This window comes from Python bivittatus, unplaced genomic scaffold, assembly GCF_059951505.1.
Source record: "Python bivittatus isolate LINGU-HERP-01145 unplaced genomic scaffold, Pbiv_v1 ctg000190_np1212, whole genome shotgun sequence".
Lineage (NCBI taxonomy): Eukaryota > Metazoa > Chordata > Lepidosauria > Squamata > Pythonidae > Python > Python bivittatus.
Window position 1 is genome coordinate 4698697 of NW_028277042.1, and position 20573 is coordinate 4719269.

A 20573-nucleotide genomic window follows, 5' to 3' on the forward strand; every position below is an offset into this window, starting at 1 on the left:
AATGAGTTCCATTCCCAAGGTCTGTCCTTAAATTGAATTTGTATGTAAGCTGGAACAGTATTATTGCATAATACTGTATAATAATATTGTGTAATTAACTTGAAACATCGTGTAATTAACTCGAAACATTGTGTATTTCCTTTGAATTTTGCTAAAATAGGCTCTGTTCTTAAGTGTGAGTCATCTGTAACCCAGGCGTTCTTAACCCAGGGATTGTTCATCTCAGAGCATGTGGTGGCAACATCTAGCCAACCTTGGCTGACCTCAGAAGCTAAGCCAGGTTCACCTGAATGGGGGACTGCCCTGGGAATTCCAGGTTAGTTGGCTAGACTGGAAAGTCAAAGCAACATCTTTACCTTGAAAAAGGCAGTGGCTGATGACTTCTGTAATCTGCCAAGAAATGGTGATTGCACGGAATCAATCAGCAGGAGTCAATGTGAGGATGACTTCACTATTCTTTTCCCTCCTTCACATCTATGGGCTACCTCCTTTTGTATTTATGCATAGGTACCAACTCCCTCTGTGCAATAGTGATTGCTCAAGCCAAGGATTGGGAGTAGCTTTTAGGCTGAGCGTGAAAAGCCCTGTTCTCTCTTTTCTTCCTTTGTTGGTTGGCACACTGGCTAATCTTTGTTCGGGCATAATTAAGCAATAGATAAGAAAAAACAAAGAATGAACAACATTATTGTTCCATAGTGAAATGATTGATCCCTAGTGCTTCTAAGGTAGTTTTCTACACCCTTTATTTCACTTTTTAAAATCAAGTTTAGTGACAACAGAATAACTTTTTTTTTTCCTCTTTGGCAACACTTTTCAGGGTTCTTCCCATTTTCTACTCAAAAAACAGGGGCTGTTCATGCATTCATCCATGTAGGAATATAAGCATGACCAGGCACTGAATCTCCTGCCACACCTCTGGCTTCTGTATCTTCTTGCAAGTTGGTTGCAAAGCCCACCCTTGCTCAGAGGAAAAATAGCTTAAAACCAGGTCTCCTGTGTGTGTGTGATATAGACAAGCTTCCATCTAAACTTATTACAGTCAGTTGATTATAGAGCAATAACATACAATGAGCAGCAGAAAATGCTCTTTAAAACAGGGACAGGTAAACGTTTTGCAGCTGGGATGCTTCTGCTGAGGGCCATAAAATACTGGGAGGAATCATGCTATGGTAGCTTAAAGAAGGTTGTATTGTGTAACACTAGGAGTTGCTTTGCAGAAAAGAGAAAAGACAGGTATTGGCCTTTGGCCAACATCTTTGACTGGCTAAACATGCCACGCTGCTTCTCTCTGCTCCCAATAAATGGCTAGAATCCTGTTTAACTGGTTTCTAAGTCTGCTGTTCCATCAGTTTTTCTCCTCTTGGCTCAAGCCTTTCATGTAGGTTAAACTTTTTTAAACAGTGCTGCTTTTTGACAAATGTAAAGAATGTTGCAGATTATGTTTTGTTCTCACCAACAACTCAGCAAAAGCCATGAGGTTAGGGAATGTTTAATTTGCAGCCAGTCTCAGGAAGTGGGGTGCTAATTCACTGTAACTGTTAGTGGAGAATCAGGCCAGGATTGCATTCAAACCTCCATTTGGCCATGCACCTCACTGAGTGATCTTTGGTTACTCACTGACTTGCAGGAGGAGGCAAACTTAACATGCGCGTGCACACACACACACTATAAAGCCCCCTTTTTCTGTCCATCAAAGCTTTTTTCTGGTCCTAATCGCTAAAAACTTATCAATTCCATATCATTTGGAGGTTTTAGATCTGTCAAAACTAAAAGTAAGTATGCCACAGCTAAAAAACAAAACAAAGCCATGTTCACCCTTTCTACAACCCAGACATCTCTGATATGACCTTCTCTATATTGCAACCTGGGTTCCTCTAAGAAATGTAAATGATTTACATTTTCTGATTTAGCTATCAGAAATTGCAGAACTCCATCTCAGTATAGCCTCTCCCGTGTGGTTATTCTACAAATAACCTGGGAAGTAGAAAAAGGGAAGGAAAACACATAAGTTGCATTAGGCTTTCTGAAGATGTGTTACAAATACAACTGAAGTCACCATGTAAAATAATGATGCAATAAAGGTTATAGCTACGCCAGTGAGAAACATGGAGGCCTGCTTTAATGGAAAGTAGACATCCCTATTTTTCACAAAGGATCTGTCTTCCTTCCTTTCTGCTTTGGCATGCTTGTTTATTGGCTTGCTAACTAAGGCTTTGATGTTGCTGTAGTTGAAAGCAACTCTAAGCCTTAGTAAATAAATATAATACTGCGTGCATCGTTGAGCCCATCCTCTGGAAGCAGTCATTCCCAAACCTAATTGTGAGAAAGGGGGTTGGTTGGCCTTCTTTCTTTGACCAGCACACAGAATGTGGTTTCCAAGTTCCTTTTTATCTGATGGCTCCTTAAAAGATATGGAACTGCTATATAAACCGAGCATAGAAACATGCACACCCTGTGGCTGATTTCATTCATGGCACTTGTGTGAATTGATGGGTTTGGCACTAAGCACACTGTGTGAGACCCCAACTGTTGCAATTTATAAATCATGGTTTATGGCTTACCAGGGAGTATGATCCCAGCCTTTGTGGTTTATTCAGTGAATCAAAGTTAATTAAACCTAGGCTTGGCACTGTGCAAACCAGGACAGCGAGAGAGAGTGAGTAGTTTTAACAAAATAATAGCATGGAAATAAGATGGGGAAGACTGACCATGTTCTTCTTCAGTTTTGGAGGATCCCCTGAAGAAAGTTTAAATTTTCTGTGCTGTTGCAGCTTGAGTGCAGTGGCTAAAGCTTTCATGCTACTTCCCAACAAATTTTGAAGCCTTTCTTGCTCTTCCCCTTCTTCCCAAGCTACATTTACCCTTCGTTCAATTATTCTCAAGGTGCAAACCTCATTGCTGCTAGCAGTTATAACATCAGTTTAGGTGATGGGGGCTGGAGGCTGTATTTGGAGCGGGCATTGAGGACCAGAATGAGTGAAGTCACATTTTTTGTCTTTTTCTGCTTCTGCATGGGGATGTCTTGAAAGAGGTCCAGAGACTCTGTGCCGTTGCTCAATCCTGATTTAGGTATTTGGATTCTCTCTATCTGAGGTCACATATAAGAGGCTTCCAAAACTGATTACTTAAGCAATGTATCTCCTTGGGAGGGGGAAAAGACACCTTAATTCTAGTTACTAATATTTCTTCGAATAACCATACAGATCCCATTCCTTTAAATCAGTTTTGTCGCATGAAAATGGCATTTCTGATGCAGCAAACTTTTCCCCTTCCTTATCACCTTCCATTCAGTGCCTGTGCTCAAATATACCTTAGGCACGTCTACACTCCTACAAAACAAACTCCGAGAAAATGCAAGAGCTCAAATTATGTTTGTGTCAATATTGGCATCCAGGCTGTTTCTCTGAGCGGAAGATTGCTGAACTCCAATGCTTTGCACAAGGCAGGTCTGCAATACACACTTTAAAAGTTGTGCATAAAACTTGAAAGGATTACAAGACAGTAGTAAAACTGCTGATATCTGAAAAGCTAAAGAAAGGAAGAAAAAGGATCCAATCTTAGGAGCGATTGGTTTTCTTGCTTTCATCTGGAAACTATCATCTCCACTCTATAAAGAAACCTAACCCTGGATCATTCCCAGCGTGGTACTAGACAAAAAGGCCCATTGCCGCAAGCTAATTTAGAAATGACAGCTAGATATTTCCAATCATTTTGAATTGTGAGATGGTAGCTTAGGTTGGAGACTTGGAAGTGTGAATACTTTTTCCCCTCTGTTTTCAGTTCAGCCAACTGGTTTCCAGTGATCTGAAGGCTCTAGGAAGGAACTCATACACATTCTGCACAGATGGCCAACTCCTTATTCGACAAGTCCTCCACCCAGAGGCATCCAAAAAGGTAAGTTACTGATGGGATCCTGGCTATTACCCAGGACAACATCCTGGATCCACTCCAGTGCTTATTTATTTTCTGCTGGGAACCCTTGTGCCCTTCAAATCTGAAACTACAATGCACTGAATCTAGCATGGCTAATGGTTGTAATGATTTGGGAATTATGGGCTTCCCATTACAACACGTCCCCTCCTTAAAGCTTTATTTTAAAAGTGTCTTTGTGAAAACAACATTCAAGCTCAACCATTAAAAAACCCTCTACATTTTACCATTGCCCCAGTTAGACACAAAAACTCTAGATCATAAAAATAATGTGCAATACCACAAAAAACACACTCTTGATTTCTTTATCATCGAGGACAAGGTAAAGTCTTCTTCAGGTCAAGCTACACTCCTCGTGACTTATGCAGACCATAAGTCAAAGGAATAACACATCTGAGGTTTACTATTTCCTTGTTCTGGGGAACTTTCCTTTTTCTTCTGACTTTCCAATCTGGTCCACTGCCCTGGAATGTCCTCATGGTCTTTTGTCCAAATGCTACTCAGATCTGACTTGCTGAACTTTTCAGAATTAGCCAAGCACACAAATATTGGTAGAATGTATGGATAAGGTCAATGATTTTACAAACTGTACCCAGTCTGCCTAGTTTTAACACAATAGGATTAGCATAACTCTTGACTTAACGTTCTAATTTGCAGGCAAAAAGAGTTATTGAGTTGTAGACTGGGGTTTCCATTGACGATCCTGAGGGGGGAAAAAGCCTTTGTTATTGCCTTTAAAGATACTCGAAGTACTAGAAGAATCTGTGAGACATCTGCATCTAATGAGATCAGCTCAGTGGTACCGATTTTCTCCAGCTACTTCCTTTTTATTCTGCTGGAGGAAAAGGAAGAATTAATAGAGGTGTAAAAAAATGTGTGCAGAACAGAAAATATGAACAGAAAGAAATGTTTCCCATCTTCTCATGTTTCGGGGCTCATCCACTAAAACAAAATGTGAGGAAACTGAGGACTAATGAAAGGAATGACTTTTTTATGCAATGCAAATTTAAACTGGAATTTGCTACTACCTGATCTGGTGATGGCCACAATTTTTAAATGAGGGCTGGACAAACTCTTGAAGGATAGGGCTATCAATAAAAGGTAGTCATGGGTTTTACCCCTTAAATAATAGTTGCTGGGAGAAACAGTGTGGGAAAAGGCCCACTCAATCTTCTGAGATTTCTGAATGCATCACAGAATACTGCATTAGATGAACCACTGATCTGATCCATCAAAGCTCATGTTCTTATGGAGAGTCCATCACTTTATGGCCATTGGAGAAAATTCTGCACCTATTTGACCTCTCACCGTTGATCTGGACTCTGATTAGTTTCAGTCCAATCAAACCTTGTCCTTCAGTGTTTCCCAAAATGTTGGTGGATACTTTTTCATTGTAATCTTTATACTGAGTGAACTGTTATTCCAGTGAAGAGGTAGGCAGTCAGCACAGTCCCTTGGTTTTAATTGCAAAATCAGACTTAAGTTAGCTAAAAAGAGAAAGGGTGGCCCCACCCAACTTAGATTCCATTTCCACCCATCATCAACTAGTCCTTCTGAACATATCACTCCCAAAGAAATCCCGTAGCTTTTCCCTCTGTATTCTTGTATTGTATACTTGCTCATGTTTACACATTAGTCTGATACTTTGGATGAAAAGAGGGGATTAGGGTTCTATATTTAGTCTAATTTAACTAGTGTAATGGACTTAATTTTCTCTAACAACTTTCCCTCCTCCCATCCTGGAACACTTGGGAGTTGCAGTTTTGAATTAGCTTTGTCAACACTCTATGTTTTATATTTCTATCTTCCCTGATAATTTGAGGAATTATAGTTCCTGAAATACTGATGGGTGGATCGGATTAATATAGAAATGTGAGTTAACCATCTAGAAAGGGTTACACACCCAGTAATTTGAATACGTAGTTAAAAATCACTTTCATTTACCCCTTTATATTCATATGAAAAGCACCTGGTTAATTTTGTAGTCTAAGTTTGTAGGAAAACTCAATTTATCAAGCTGCCTTGAAATTAATCCCAAGCACATTTGACAGAAACAGTTATCATATATCACTCCTCTGTTTATTCCAGCCATCATTTCCCTTCCTCTTTTCCTCCTACATGTAATTGTATGCTATGTACATAACGTTTTGAATATGAAACACTTTGAGCTTGAAATGGGTTGATCTGAACATATTGAAAGGGTTTAGAGGCCCAAATAGCCCCTTAGTTCCAAACACTTTGCATTCTAAGATCAAAATGTTGAATTCAAAATGTTTTGCCTACCATTAAGTGTAAAACTGCTTAGAACATAGGTTATCCTCTCCTTTTGCTTGAAGTGACACATATGCAGCTAATGATTGGTAAATAAATTCCAGTAAAAGGGTTTTTATGTTGCTCGCTTTAATGGGCCTGTATGGGAAAAACCTGTCTGAGGGAGTCAAGGTCTAGATTCTGGGTTGCTCCAAAGGATTTCCCTGAATGTTTTATATTGTTCTATATATTTATTATCTCCATTTTATGTTAACCCCATTACAGAATCTTCTGCTGTCCGACTGCTTTTATTCATTTTATGATCTACGGAAAGAATTTCATGACTGCTATCCCAGCTCATCCTCCGTGAAGGATCAAACTATACAGTCTATGGCAGAATGTATCCTTTGCAAAGTTTCCTCTAAAGTTGTGTCATAGGAGAAGTGGATCGCTGATCTTCCAGATATTGCCAAGTTACAACTCCCAGTAGCCTTCATTCTTGGCTAGGCTGGTTGAGCTTATTGAGAATTGCAATTCTGTAATATACACCCCAGCTTCTCCACCTCTGCTTTCTCTTTTTCTAACACAGGGATATTTTGAAGTATGAAGTGGGCTCTAAATGGGTGCTACCAAGTCTTAATCTAAGTCTCTCAAAATGCTCCTGTTGGAAGAAAGAGGTAGAAGCATTCATCATAAGGAAGAAGTTAGGTCTAAACATCAGTGCCATCATGCAACCATTGCAGATAAATGCACAGTGCCTAGGAAAGCCTCAGCGCACATAATCCTTCACTGTCGTTGGAAATCATTTGTCAAAAAGAAGGGAGAAGAAAAGGAAGCATGGATGTGCATAAAACACGCATATGCTTAGCTGAGCACTGCAATCTTTTTAGCCTTACAAATCCTAGAAAGGAAGGTTCCTGGAACTGTAAAATGTAGGGAACTCTCTGAAGTGAAAAGCTTTTAGTCATACAATGAAGTCAGGATCACATCCTTCCAAAGGAGCTAAATCAAAGACTGCAAGAGGGAAGATATTTCCATAGGGACCCTTGCTAGTGAGGGCAATGCATCCATGGCCAGAACCATAAACATCCCTGTGGTTGATGAAATCTTTTCATTCTCTTTTCTTGAACTTGTTGTTCAGATATTGGCTATGGGATAGATGAAACAGAGGAGGACTTTGGAGTGTGGCAAGTGAAAGCCATGGTAGCCATTGTTTTCAGCATGCTTCCAGATACATGCAGTAAGTGAAAATCTGGGTCTGATTTTGGGACTGTTTTTCTCCCCCATCAGAAGCATGTTCTCTCTCCTCTATGCATTTCCAGTCTTTAACTTTTTCATTTTGATCCATTTCAGATCACAGGTTCACCACCCCAGAAACAGTGAAGTACAAGTATGAAACAGGACCCTGGTAAGTGTTTTCCCCCTTAGGACAGCACCAAATGGAAGCTGGGGGAGGAGTGATTGTGGGGTGCCTGGAGCCTGGTTTTAATCTTCTTTTCAGCTTTATTCCTGGGAGAAAAACAAGCATATCAAGGAAACATCCCCACTTATCTCAAACATTGTAGAAAGTCCAAAGTCTGTGTCCTCTGTCACCATTTTTGCTTTCTTCATATTCTGATTTTTCCCAAGGGCTTCCCAAATGCCAAACGTTATAAAGATACCATTTTTTGTAGAGAATACAAGGGGTGGCCTTGACAGAAGTATGCAAGAACCTAGACTAAGAGGGCTGAAACATTATTTAAGCCCTGGGAAACAAGATAACACTTGAAAGCAAAGGTCTCCCTGATTCACAGGGTGGGGGAAGTAAAGCACAATTAGACTTGCAAGAGTCTGTTATTATAGCTTATCTCAATAAAGTATAGTTCTGGTCGTCCTGTGGAGTTGATTTTCTGGTCTGGTCTACCTAGTGGGTCTGACACTGTTAGACTTACTTGGACTTAGGTCCTTCAGTGCCATGCAGCACATTGGGCAACAAGTTTTCTCCAACAATTTGGACTGCTGCAATGGTTTCTGCTATGACCTCTGAACTGTATTGCAGTATGGGCCACGCATAGACAAGAGTTCTCCATTTCCTTGGTTTGTGCAATGCCTTGCACCGTAAACCAAGCAAATGAGTTGGGTTCAACATAATATATAAGCCATTAAAAAAAAAAACAACTAACTGTGGTTACAACTAGCATGTGGAACACCTCCTGGTTGTTGTTGAATTGCAGCTCCCAGCAGCCCCAGCCAACGTAGCCAGTCCTAAGAAACACAGAGGTCTGTAGTTCAGCAACATATGGAGGGCCAGAACTTGTCCACTAAATTGCAGTTGGAAATAATGGTATGCCATGCAAGGCTCAGAATGGAATTGAATGGTTGTGGCATGCTCTGAAAAATATTTCTAAGAGAAATGACTATATACTTGGACCCTTCAGCATTCACACATGAAGCTGAACTATGTTTTTTGGATAAACCACAGTTGGATGGGTTCATATTCTTGCTTTTTGTGCTATATGTTCTACACTGTTCTATATTGTTTAATCTTTTTCAGAATGCACTGTAATGGATTTGTATATTTGTGTTATTGCATGGTCTAGATGTACACTAAGTCACTAGGGCCTACACACTACCAATGGCTGAGTACATGCAACCCCACGAAGCTAAAACTTTAGGATATACATTACAGCTTAGTGCAGTGTGTGAACCCATCTTGTGTGTCAGATCTTCTCCCATGTAAATTGCTCTGATTCTGGAGTTACTACTACTGCTTACTGTTACTTGCAGGCTGCAGTGGCTTTGGGGATGTATAAGACTTGGATTCTCATAATGAACATTTAATCTGCATTTAGACCTTTCACTGTATTAAGCTTACTCTGTATCCTTTTAGATCCAGATGTTACTAACTTCAGCTCCTTGTTGCCTGTTTACATTTATATGACCATAAGTTGCCCAGTTTTGCTCCAGAGCTTGCCTTTGGCTGTTCAAAACATTGCCAATGTCTGGAATAGTATGCAATAGAATTTCCATGAGAAGTATTTCCAGTAATGCAATTACAGTATATTGAATAAGTACTCGCCCTATGATAATAAAGAATTGTGTCAGATCAGTAGTGGAATTGTCCTCTCTCGTGTTTCTTTTTGTAGCAGTAAATCAGAAGCAGTGGACAGCGAAACCGTCATACGTGCTAGAGGGCTCCCTTGGCAGTCTTCTGACCAGGACATAGCGCGCTTTTTCAAAGGCCTTAATATTGCCAAGTAAGAAGGTTGAATTGGTGCTGTCTGTTTCCAGCGGGGGATCAAGGGTCATTTTACTTTTCTGTTGCTACATGTTCTTGTGTCTCCTGCCTTGCTGATGTCAGCTGTAATGGATTCTGGGTGAGATTTTTAGATTTATAATTTGGGCAACCTGACAAGTCCATGTGCATAACAAACTCCTGAAAAACATCCAAAATTGCTGGGTGATGTCTTTCTCTGTCCAGAACTATTGATGTCAAGAATAAAATATTATTTTGTTCTTCTCTCTGCCAAGCCAAGGGAGAGGGGACAATGGTTTCTTCAGAATCTGGGAGGAACAACCCTTTCCAGATTAGGTATACTCTGATACCAACAGAACCTAACAATGACTCTACATTCAGCCCACAAACTCTGTCTTGAGACTGATTTCAAATTGTTGATGACCTCATTGTGGTTTAAACATCTGGGTTAAATTTTGTACTTTCTCAGTACTTCCCCACCCCCACATTTTATAATCTGATGTTTCATAACATTTCAAGTTGTTTTGGTTAATCCTAATTAAGCCATCACCAAGCTGTGATTTTTTTTTCTCCTATGGATCAACTTGATTACGATTGCTTTTTATAGGCTTCTGGAAGTTCCCATTCTTTTTCCTCCCACAATGGCCCAAACGTATTAAAAAAGCAAGTTTTAGCCTTTAAGCTGTTGGAGAAGGACTATTTTCTAATGAAATGCTTGAAAACAGAACAACTGGGGGGTGAGAGAATTTCACCACAATCTAAGTCTTATTTTCCTGCCCTTGCAGTCATTTCTTCCTCTTTTGATGAGATGGGAATAATTTTAATTTGCAACCTGACAGCTCTCCCTAGTGATCTGAGAGTATATCTTACTGATTTATAATGGATGCAATGTTATTGTTATTTTTATTGCACCATTATTGCGCGTGGCTTTGAAGCAAGATCCGAAATCTTATCATCCAAGGTTCAGTTGCCTCAATAGGCTTGTTCTGACCAGATCTTGAAGAATGAAGTCACTTTGCCGCACGGGAATAAAGCTGGATGTGGTCTGATTCATTTTCTCTGGGGGCGACTCTGTTTCTCCTTTCTTTTAGAGGTGGTGTGGCCTTGTGTCTTAACGCTCAAGGAAGGCGAAATGGAGAGGCGCTGGTGCGGTTTGTCAGCTCTGAACAAAGAGATTTAGCTCTGGAGAGGCACAAGCATCACATGGGGAGTCGATACATTGAGGTAGTTTGCTTAGATATAATTAATTATAATTATATAATTAGATGTGATACATTTGGACTGTGCAAGGAGAATGTAACGATCTTTTTTTTTTTCGGCTTGTTTATTTAAACAGTTTATAGGGATATCCATCTCACTACTGTGTCTCTGGATAGTTGACAATGACTTAAAACTGAAAAGCAGCAAAGCAATTCAATTAAATTAAAAAAGAAATTACAACAACAATCAATATATCATGTGCCAGGGGGCCAAATAGATCATTTCATCTTACGATCAATAACAAACAAACAGCAACAGACAAGCCAACCAACAGGGCTCCCCTAACATCCTACCCCAAAAGCCTAATGGAACAACTAGGTCTTTATCATCTTATGAAAGACCAACTAGATCAGGGCCATCCAAATCTCCATGTGCCTTTCCTGTGTATACTGATCTTTGAGGCCAATAAGATTACATTGAAGGAACATGGAGCTTGACCATCCTGTTGGTTCTGATGGGTCAAGCAGAAACAAATAGAGTTGTCCCACAAATAATCTGGCCCTTGGCCATGTAAGGCTTTATAGTGATACCTAGGACCTTGAATTACACTTGGAAACTTGCTAGAAGCCAATTCATCTTATGGAGCAGTGATGTTATATGAGCATTTTATGGATGAGTTAAATACAGTTTTATATGAATACCTCCAAATCTACAGAATGGATGCTCTTGAGATCTCCTGACTGTTCCACTTTCCTTATGGACCACAGTGGTCTGGTGGTTCCAGGTGGTGTCATAGACAACTTCTGGAAGACTAGATCAGTGTGGGCTAGAGGAGAAGTATCCCAAGGTCTTCCCAATATTCTGTCCTAAAAGGGTGGTTTTGCACATACCTGGGTTTATATACTGTAACAAAGGGCATCTTGTCTTCTTAAAGATAAATGCCTTTATTATCATATAAGCTTTTGTGAATCACTTTGTTTGGTGGCCATCAGACCTCACCTCTTCTGACTTTTTAAATTAAAAAAAATCATTCAAATTAAAAAATATAAGGAAAATTGGCATGCTGCAAAGGTATACACCAGCCTTTAAAATAATTGTTATCTCCAGTGGTGATTCTGGATCCCAAATGGACCCCAGAAGCTTTCTTAGAATATAACATACACGGGTTTTGTTAGAAGTCCACCTGCTCAGAAGAAGAGGTAAGGGTAATTGGAGAGGCTTTCAGGAGGAGGAGATGACAGATAAAATTCAAGTAAATCAGTATTTTGCCCAGTCTGTCAGCCAGTTAGTGAATAGACAAGGCTCCCAACTTGATCCCAAAATCTAGAATGTACCCACCAGTCCAAAAAGGTTGAACATCCCCAATCCATTTTATCAGAGTCTTGTAGCATAACCTTGATGGAGTAATTTGGCCAGTTTAAATGTTCATTTCTCCTGATTCCTAGATATTGCTGTGTCTGATAACCAGATTTACAGACATCTCAGAAACAATGAGATGCCAAACCCAACAGCTTTGAAATAGCCTTGAAAGCTATTTGATCCCCATATAAAATCAACAAAATAAGTTGCACCATTAAAATTCCATGTCAAAAAGCTGCAAAGTTGAGAGTGTATATTACGCTAATATTTCTCATCAAATATTACAGTTATAACAACTATCACAATTATTATGTCTGCCTTATTTTGTTTCAGGTTTACAAAGCCACTGGAGAGGAATTTCTGAAAATTGCTGGTGGTGAGATGTTTACAATAAAACCTACTATTCTTGTGATTGAAATTGTACTGCTGAAAGATGTTTGAGTCTTTAAGTTGCTGCAAGGAATAATATAAAACCTTGCATACCACAATTCCTTTTTGGTTCCTCAGCTTGGACATCATCAGGTGTGGGGTTTGGGGCTATAACTCTCATAATTTTAGCTAAACTGTTGCAAGTTCCTTCAACAGATTCAGAGATGGAGAAGGTTGTTGCAAATAGACCAGCACCAGGAGACTAAGTGTTGGACAATAGCTTTGTTGGCATGACTTGATGAACTAGCCAATTATACTTTAGCTTACCATGCTGTGCAAACCCAGACTCTGTGTTTAATTTATGGTTCTGTGTGTCACGTGCACCCAGAAAATTGGCTCAATTTTGTAAGCTAACCACAGTCAGGTGCATTGTTTATTTATTTATTAGATTTATATCCCACCTTTGTTTTTTTGTACAACTCATAGCAGCACACATATTGCCCCCTCCTCCTATTATCCCCACAACAACAACCCTGGAGATGAGTTGGGCTGTGAGTGACTGGCTGAAAGTCACCCAGCCAGCTTCTGGGCCTCAGGGAAGACTAGAACTCACAGTCCTCCAGTTTCCAGTCCAGCAGCTTCTCCACTATACCAAAAACTGAAAGAGCTGGAAAGAATTCTTAACTGCAAATTTAAATTTGTAAGGGTCTCTCTCAGGCTTAAATGTAGGCGTGTGTATATATACACTTTCCTGTCCTTGTTTTCAGAGGGGGGGCAAATAATGGTCATCTCTTCTCTCTAGGCACCTCCAACGAAGTTGCCCAGTTCCTCTCCAAGGAGAACCAAGTCATCATCAGGATGCGGGGTCTCCCTTTCACTGCAACACCTGAGGATGTGCTTGGCTTCTTGGGCCCCGAGTGCCCCGTCACCGGGGGCAAGGAGGGGCTCCTCTTTGTCAAGTATCCAGATGGCCGGCCAACTGGAGATGCATTTGTACTATTTGCTTGTGAAGAGTATGCACAGAATGCACTTAAGAAACACAAGGAGATTCTGGGGAAACGTTACATTGAGCTCTTCAGGAGCACCGCAGCTGAAGTCCAGCAGGTTGTAGCAGATGTTATATTCTGGGTGTTTGTGTCTGCTTCACAAAAAAGTGCCAGGAAATCATACTCCCCTTTGAGTATTTCTCCAATGTTTCCTTTTAGTCTGAATGATATTCTGAAAACAAATTAATCTAACAGAATGAAAACCTGTACGGAAAAAAAAATCAGGATAATTTTTGTATGTTGCACTGATTATGGTTACCATTCATAGAAGCCATGGTTGGATCTTCCTGTGTTAGTATTCATATCTGGTCCAGCAGCAACACACTAGCCTTTCTTCCCTTGGCCCAAGTGGTTTCTCTGCTGTTCTCACATATTGAGAGAATCCTGTGTGTGTTGAAAGTAGTTATGCCTCTAGGTGGGTGAGAGCAGCAGAGATGGAGAACAGGCACCCTTGGCCTTTACTGGTTGGAACTTTTACCTGAACCATGCTACTGTGTACCATATCCATGGTTTTGTGTTTTAATATGTTCTGTAAATCCAGCCATTGTGATTTGTTCAAAACGTGGTTAAAGCCATTCATAATTTAACACAATGTTGGCTTCAGCCTCTATCTTACTGAGGCTCCCAGGGAATTGAGTATGTATGACCCGGTCCTGTTGCCCATAATATTTTTAATAGAGATTCTAAGGGATCTGATCTTTGATAGTACATGTTATGGAGCTATGATCTATCCAGTAAGTACACTTGCCTTGTGCAAGCTTTGGCTGTGCTGAGTAGGGTTGATAGTCATAGGCCAACATACCCCTAGGGTGTTGCATTGGGGAAACCTGTCTACCTTGATCACGCTAATAATAGCTAGATTCCACTCATTGCAGTAATCCAGACAAACAGCGTCATGACTTATTGTGATGATGTGACCCCACTTTTTTGTTAGGGTTCTTTCTGCTCATACTTTTTGCAAAGAGCTTCAGATAGAGGGCATGAAATCATTTGATGTCATTGTGTTTATTCCAAACAGGGAATGCAGATCAACCCAGAGAGGGCCAGTCAGGGATCCTCCATTTAAATTAGTCTTCCTGGAACAGAAGGGGGGGGGGCAATCAAGGCTGAATTCCAGAGAGGTAGTTGCCGTCACCTGTTCCAAGGAAAACACAAGCAAGGGTCCCCTGGCACCTCCTTAAACTCTAGCTGGTTCCTCGTGGCAACAGTCTTCTAGGCAGAGTAGCTACTGACTGAGGCAGAATTGCCCAGGTGGTCTGTAATCCACTTTGGAGCAATTGTGTCTCTGCAGGTGGCTGGTCTCCAGTTACTTCTCTCTGGTCGTTGCCTGTTGGGCAGGCAGAACCCAAGAGGGACCTGCTAGAAATGTTACCAGTGAGACTTGACAAGCCAGGAGGGTGTGTGCAGAGATTTCTCTGAGCTTATTGTTTTAGCCAGATGGAGGCTTTTCTTTCTGCCAGAGAGGGGTTATGACTGGATGTGTTTACAACAGGAGCTGAGGCTTTTCTGGATCAATGTGAAGCATTCACGTGGAGCAAAGGGCTGGGCTTAGGGAATGGTTGCATTCAGACAGTGGTTGCCTTCGTGTGCAATGCCCAGGCAGGAATTTTTTAGCTGTGGGTCACTCGTTAAGCTAACCCAAGAGCCTTGAGGTGACCCACAGCTCTCAAGCTTCCCATTGTGGTCTACCGAGGCCTATCTGACCACGATTTCTGCAAAGGGAGGGTTTCCTGCCATTTTAATGTGAGAAAGAGATGACAGGCTCTTATTTGAGCCCAATAATAAGCATAGCAGCTACAAAAGAACACACACGAGCACAATCAACCAGGCCTACTTGAGTGATGAAGCTTCACCCGCTTTGTCCTTCCCAGAATGTTGAGGCCCTCGGCCCCCAAAAAGGACAATACAGGCTAATGCAAGCCTCGCCCCATATTAATCCAAAAATGAACTGATCCTGCAGTGCTTTAATGTGAGCTGCAAACCATGTCCTGCACGTGTGCTCTTTTCACAGGATTGTTGGGGTGGGGGGAGAGAAAGGAGGAAGGAGGCCCTGATTTTTTCACAGCTTCAGCTTGCATTGTCCTGGGTTAGGGCAAGCCTCCCCAAGCAATCTTTTGCATGGGATACAAGGATGAGAGATGTAAATTTGGGGGCGGGGCGGAGAAGGAATTTGCCAGAAAACAATTGAGTGGTGACCAGTTCTTGCCTTAATTATCCATCTGTGAAAAAGGGCCAAGGGCCCAGGGGCAGAGTCTGCATTTTATTTTCATTGTTCTGCCCAGTTCATATCAAGGAACTCTGCACCAGGAATCAATAATCAAGTTAGGAATCCAATGTAGGCAGAAGGCTAGCGCATCTGGAGGTACGTTGCTGAGGAGAGCTGATCCACAACCTTCTTCAGCAATTAAAGAATTACCGATCCAGTTCAGCTCAATGAACCAAGATCAGAGGGAGCCTGTCGCCTTGCGTGTGCTGCAGCTTTCAAGCGGGACATCTGGATACAGTTTATTCCAGTTGTCTGAACTGGTTTACCATGGTGGATGCATGTGGGAAGTGCCAGGTCTTAAATCAAATTCAGGATGTTGTTTGTACCCTTGATTTGTTAGAAAACGGCAACTATAATTTTGTGGTTTGGGCAAAAGGGAAACAGTGATTAATGGGAGGCTTGGAGCAAGGAGGGAGAGAGGTGTGTGTTGGTAAAGGATATGTTCATCTTGCTACCTTCAGAGTAGAAAAAAGAACAGTTTACAGAAAGACAACCACACCTAAACTAATGTTTAAACTAGTTTTCTTCCTGATCCCAGCCTCCTTTCTCTTGTGAACAGGAGGGTGCATGGCATCCATATGTCAGATTTAGAAACATCAGATTGCCCCATATCCCTGTGCTTCATAGTGATCTGCAAATTGTTTCCTTCCAGCTGGTTGATGTTCAGAAAGAAGGGCAGCAGTAAAGCCGGAGGATTTAACCTCTGCGCCAGTGAAAACAAGACATCCCCATTTGAAAGCATGCCAAAATACAGGCATGGATGTAGAGGAGAAATCAGCAAAGGGATGGCAGATTTCATGCCAGTTGAAGGATAGGTGGAGAGGACTTTAACTGAGCAGTGGAGAAAGATCTATTACCTCAAAGGTTGTTTTATATGACGATTTTGCCCTTTTGATAATTTTGACTTTGTTTTGATGATGATTTATTGGCTGTCATAATCCAAGAAGTTGGAGGGTGGGGGTGGGGAAGGAGGAACAGCAGCTTTAGAGGGAAGAGGAAAGTGTTTCAAGATGTTTGGTGGTGGTTCAACAACCATGGTGCTGGTAATTCTGCTTGGTTAACCTGTATTCCTCAGTGTATTGTCCTTCGGAAGTGTTAGGACTACAACACACAGTATTCCCTGCTATATTGTGGAAGTCTTGCCCTAGTATTTCTAGGGAGACACGGTTTACTGTTTTCCACGAGCTAGATCTTGGTGAAGAGATGGTCTAGTTGTATGCATCTGGTACAAACCACAGTGATGCAAAACATGACAAAATGTTAATTGTAAATGTGCAAGTCATGTGGTTTTGTGCTGCAACGTTGCAATCCGTGTTTTGCCATCCACACACACAAACCGTAGGCACCCATAAAAGCAAATTGTGCACCTAACATTCAATTAGAAGTTAATTATTAAGTTGATTAAATTAATTAATCAAGTAAAAGTTTAATTGAAGATTCACGGTTGGAGAAGGCATCTCAAATATGAGTGATTTAGCAACATGCCAACAGAGGCTTTCAGGCTACATAATCCACATCTGAAGAGCTCTCCCATTCTCATTCTTGGTGAACTTTTTCCTTCCACTAGGTTCTCAATCGATACATGTCGACGCCCCTTATTCCTACTCTTCCCACCCCGATCATCCCTGTCATCCCACCTCCTTACACCATTGCTGCTGGCAGTGTGCGAGACTGCGTCCGCCTCCGAGGCCTGCCTTACACAGCCGGGATTGATGATATTCTGGAGTTCATGGGTGATGCAACTGGAGACATCAAGCCGCATGGAGTTCACATGGTCCTAAACCAGCAAGTATGGAAGTGTTAAGTGTCCCCAAACTTTTTGGGCCATTGAGTCCATATAAATGCCCAGAACCTGTTATGAGTATCTCACCAAGGTGTTATCCTGGGGACACAACAGAACACCTATAAACCTGAAGGTGGTAGTGATGGGGTTTTCTGCCATCCCATGAGCCTTGTAGGAAACTCCCTGCCACCCTCAGCTTACCTTTGTCCTTTTTCTGGACAGGTGGACACACTTCCAAGGGAGGTGCTCCATAATTGTTTTCCCCCTAAATATGTCTATGGGGTCTTTATGAGATCCAGAAGGTTTCTTGGAAATAGAGATAGCTCTAGCTTATTTGCAATTCTGCATTAAAGTGATAACAACATGAGATGGGGACATGGAGTCTTAAGCACCATGAAGGATTGGCGCCTTTCCTTGCCACATTTGGAACTGAAACCATTAAAATTGAGCTTAAAATAAGAGTCCTAGTTTGGGCACTTGGACAATTGGTGGCATATTTTTCATTAAGTGGGGAGAAAGGAGGGACTCACAGATATGATTGCAGTTGCAGGGCTGGCAGCCATGTGAGTTGAAAACAATTTCTTCCTGCTGCCACCCAGCATCTCAAAAAAGCAGCTACACCCATTTGAAGCTAGCAACAGCCTGGTAGAATTTCTCCAACTTGTGAGAATTGCATGACTGAAGAGTTGGCCTCATGCTACAACCTGCTAAAAAGCTCCAAGGGTTTGCAGCATTCCCACATCTTTCTGCTTTGCAGATTCCAGCTTTTTTTCCCCCTTCTTCCTAGAGATTTCTCTTCCTGAACCAAGGTTGCAACATTCCATCTTCTACATCTGATTAGGAATTCACCCAACATATTTTTTAACTGACCGCTTGAGGGCTCGGTATCTTGGTGGGCTGAGTAATATGCTCATTTGCTTCTAGAGGTCAAAGCACAATGCTTGTATTTGAATACTTGCTGTTTTGCCATTCTGATCAACCCAGTTGTATTTGCAAAATTCCACGAAGGTCATCTGCTTATACAGTGCTTTGAGTTAGGAGTGAGGCCTTGTTAATTGTGTCTGATAATTTGGCCCTTCCTTGTCAGAGTAGCTTCAAAAGTTTATAGGCAGAGAAAAAATAAACCAAGTTCAGCAATTTTCAACTATTTTACTATCTCTTTATGGTAAAGAGTGGTCCGTAAATCATAAACTGAAACATGTGGAATGTTTCCTTCCTTCCTTCCTTCCTTCCTTCCTTCCTTCCTTCCTTCCTTCCTTCCTTCCTTCCTTCCTTCCTTCCTTCCTTCCTTCCTTCCTTCCTTCCTTCCTTCCTTCCTTCCTTCCTAATAAATTTTAAAAGAGCAACTCAAGTCAGTGGGATAAAGAGGCATTTTTCTTTTTCTCTCTCAAACATAGGAAGGAATTCACTCTAGGCAGAGGTTAGAAGGGAAGAATTCTTTTCCCTATGGCTGCAAACCAAAGGGCCAAGACTTCTTTCCCTCTAAGGACATGTGGGATCTTCAGGGTTTGCAGACTTAATCCTCCCAGTGATCAGTCTTGGGTACCTAATGAAAATGTCTGGGACAGAACATGGTATTTCTCTGTTTGCAGAAGAAAACAACTGGCAGAATGTTAGCAGTATCCAAATTAGCTTGTGTAATAAGATTAGCTGAAAATTATGCTGGGTTTGCCAAGCTTCCCAGAAGGAGCTTCAAAGATAAGGACTTCCAGTTATTCCAGAATAAAGATGCATGTGAACGAAAAGAACAGCGTCCTTTATGCTGCAAAAAATGAATAAGGGGATGTATTTTATTTTTCGTTATACTTTTTTAAATGCAAAAAACAAACAGAACAAAACCCCAGACCCACAGCCAATAAAACCATGGAGGATTGTACAAGTCAACACTGGATTATTATTACTATTATGATTGGTCAGACAGTCAGCCAGATGTTTAGACTGGATTTGGCATTTTTATCCACCTATCGAGTCCTTCCCAAGGACCTAGGATAGACAGATGTTGGATGATGATGATGATGATGATGATGATGATATCCCTCCTTTTTTATATAGCCCACCAAAACAGCACAGCAGCATAAGTACTGCATCTCTTTTCCACCCGTCTCCTTTGAAAGGAACTTTTCACAACCTGCTGCCCTCCAGGTGCCCCTGTCTGCAAGCCACATCCTCCCCAGGCAGCATGGGCTGCAGGCTGGAGATGACGGTGGTTGTAGGCCATCAAGTTGAAAAAGTGATATGGCAGCCAGATTCCTATTTTGAGATGCTGAATACAGGTTTGTTCCTCTCTGCTTGGCAAGGTGACAAGCCACCATCTTTCTTTCCAGGGTCGGCCCTCTGGGGATGCCTTCATCCAAATGAAATCTTCTGACCGAGCCTTCCTGGTGGCCCAAAAGTGTCACAAGAAAATGATGAAGGACCGTTACGTGGAAGTCTTCCAGTGTTCAGGAGAGGAGATGAATTTTGTTTTAATGGGTGGCACTTTAAACCGTAGTGGCTTGTCTCCGCCCCCATGTAAGTTACCATGTAAGTCTCGAGTCCTTCGCGTGCTCTGTGCTGCTCCCGGCTGACACGCTGGTAGGTGCTGATGGGTGGCAGAATCTGGCCCATTCCTTTGGGGTTAGCCATGATCAGGAATCACCTTTCGGTGGACAGGCTGGAATTGCAAGCTGGGCCAAATGAGATATGATTTGCAGGCACTTTTCTTGAAGCTGCCCCGAGCTTGAAGGTCCCAGTGTGGATCAATTCCAATGCTTTTCAACCAGAGATTGATTCTGTTTTCCAGTTAATTTGTGGCCTATTGCTAGAATCACAGTGTTGCTTTGGTTAAAAAAGGATATCAAACTAATGGGGGGAAAAAACAGACTATGTCAATGGTAACAACGTGATGTGAACATTAAAGGAACAGAAAAAGAAAGAAAGTGGCCTGGAAAATTATATCATGAGCAAATCTGTTCTGAAAATTTAGACCAAATTGCTTCCAAACCATCTTCCCTACTGCTTTGTTGGAAACAGACCTACAAATGCTGGCATATCAGAGGTATTAGCCATTCAGAGTTGCAAATCAAATATAGTTTTATCCTTCCATTGTGATTTAATCATTCTTTTGGCCATCCACTGTGAATAAGAGATCTAGCA

At 41.5% G+C, this 20573-nt stretch overlaps 1 protein-coding gene across 5 annotated transcripts in view; it reads left to right on the top strand.

Annotated features, from left to right (window-relative positions):
- The window catches only part of ESRP2 (epithelial splicing regulatory protein 2), a 57288-nt gene that overhangs the window by 21532 nt on the left and 15183 nt on the right, over positions 1-20573 (top strand). For 4 of the 5 annotated variants that reach the window (XM_088135975.1, XM_088135973.1, XM_088135972.1 and 1 more), the window contains 10 exons: positions 3781-3894; positions 6466-6580; positions 7322-7420; positions 7534-7588; positions 9306-9416; positions 10507-10639; positions 12308-12350; positions 13146-13447; positions 17223-17444; positions 19763-19961. In XM_088135975.1, the coding sequence (XP_087992101.1) occupies positions 3781-3894; positions 6466-6580; positions 7322-7420; positions 7534-7588; positions 9306-9416; positions 10507-10639; positions 12308-12350; positions 13146-13447; positions 17223-17444; positions 19763-19961 (1393 nt within the window). The remainder of the gene's footprint in view (positions 1-3780; positions 3895-6465; positions 6581-7321; positions 7421-7533; positions 7589-9305; positions 9417-10506; positions 10640-12307; positions 12351-13145; positions 13448-17222; positions 17445-19762; positions 19962-20573) is intronic. The other variant, XM_088135974.1, reaches the window with a different exon arrangement.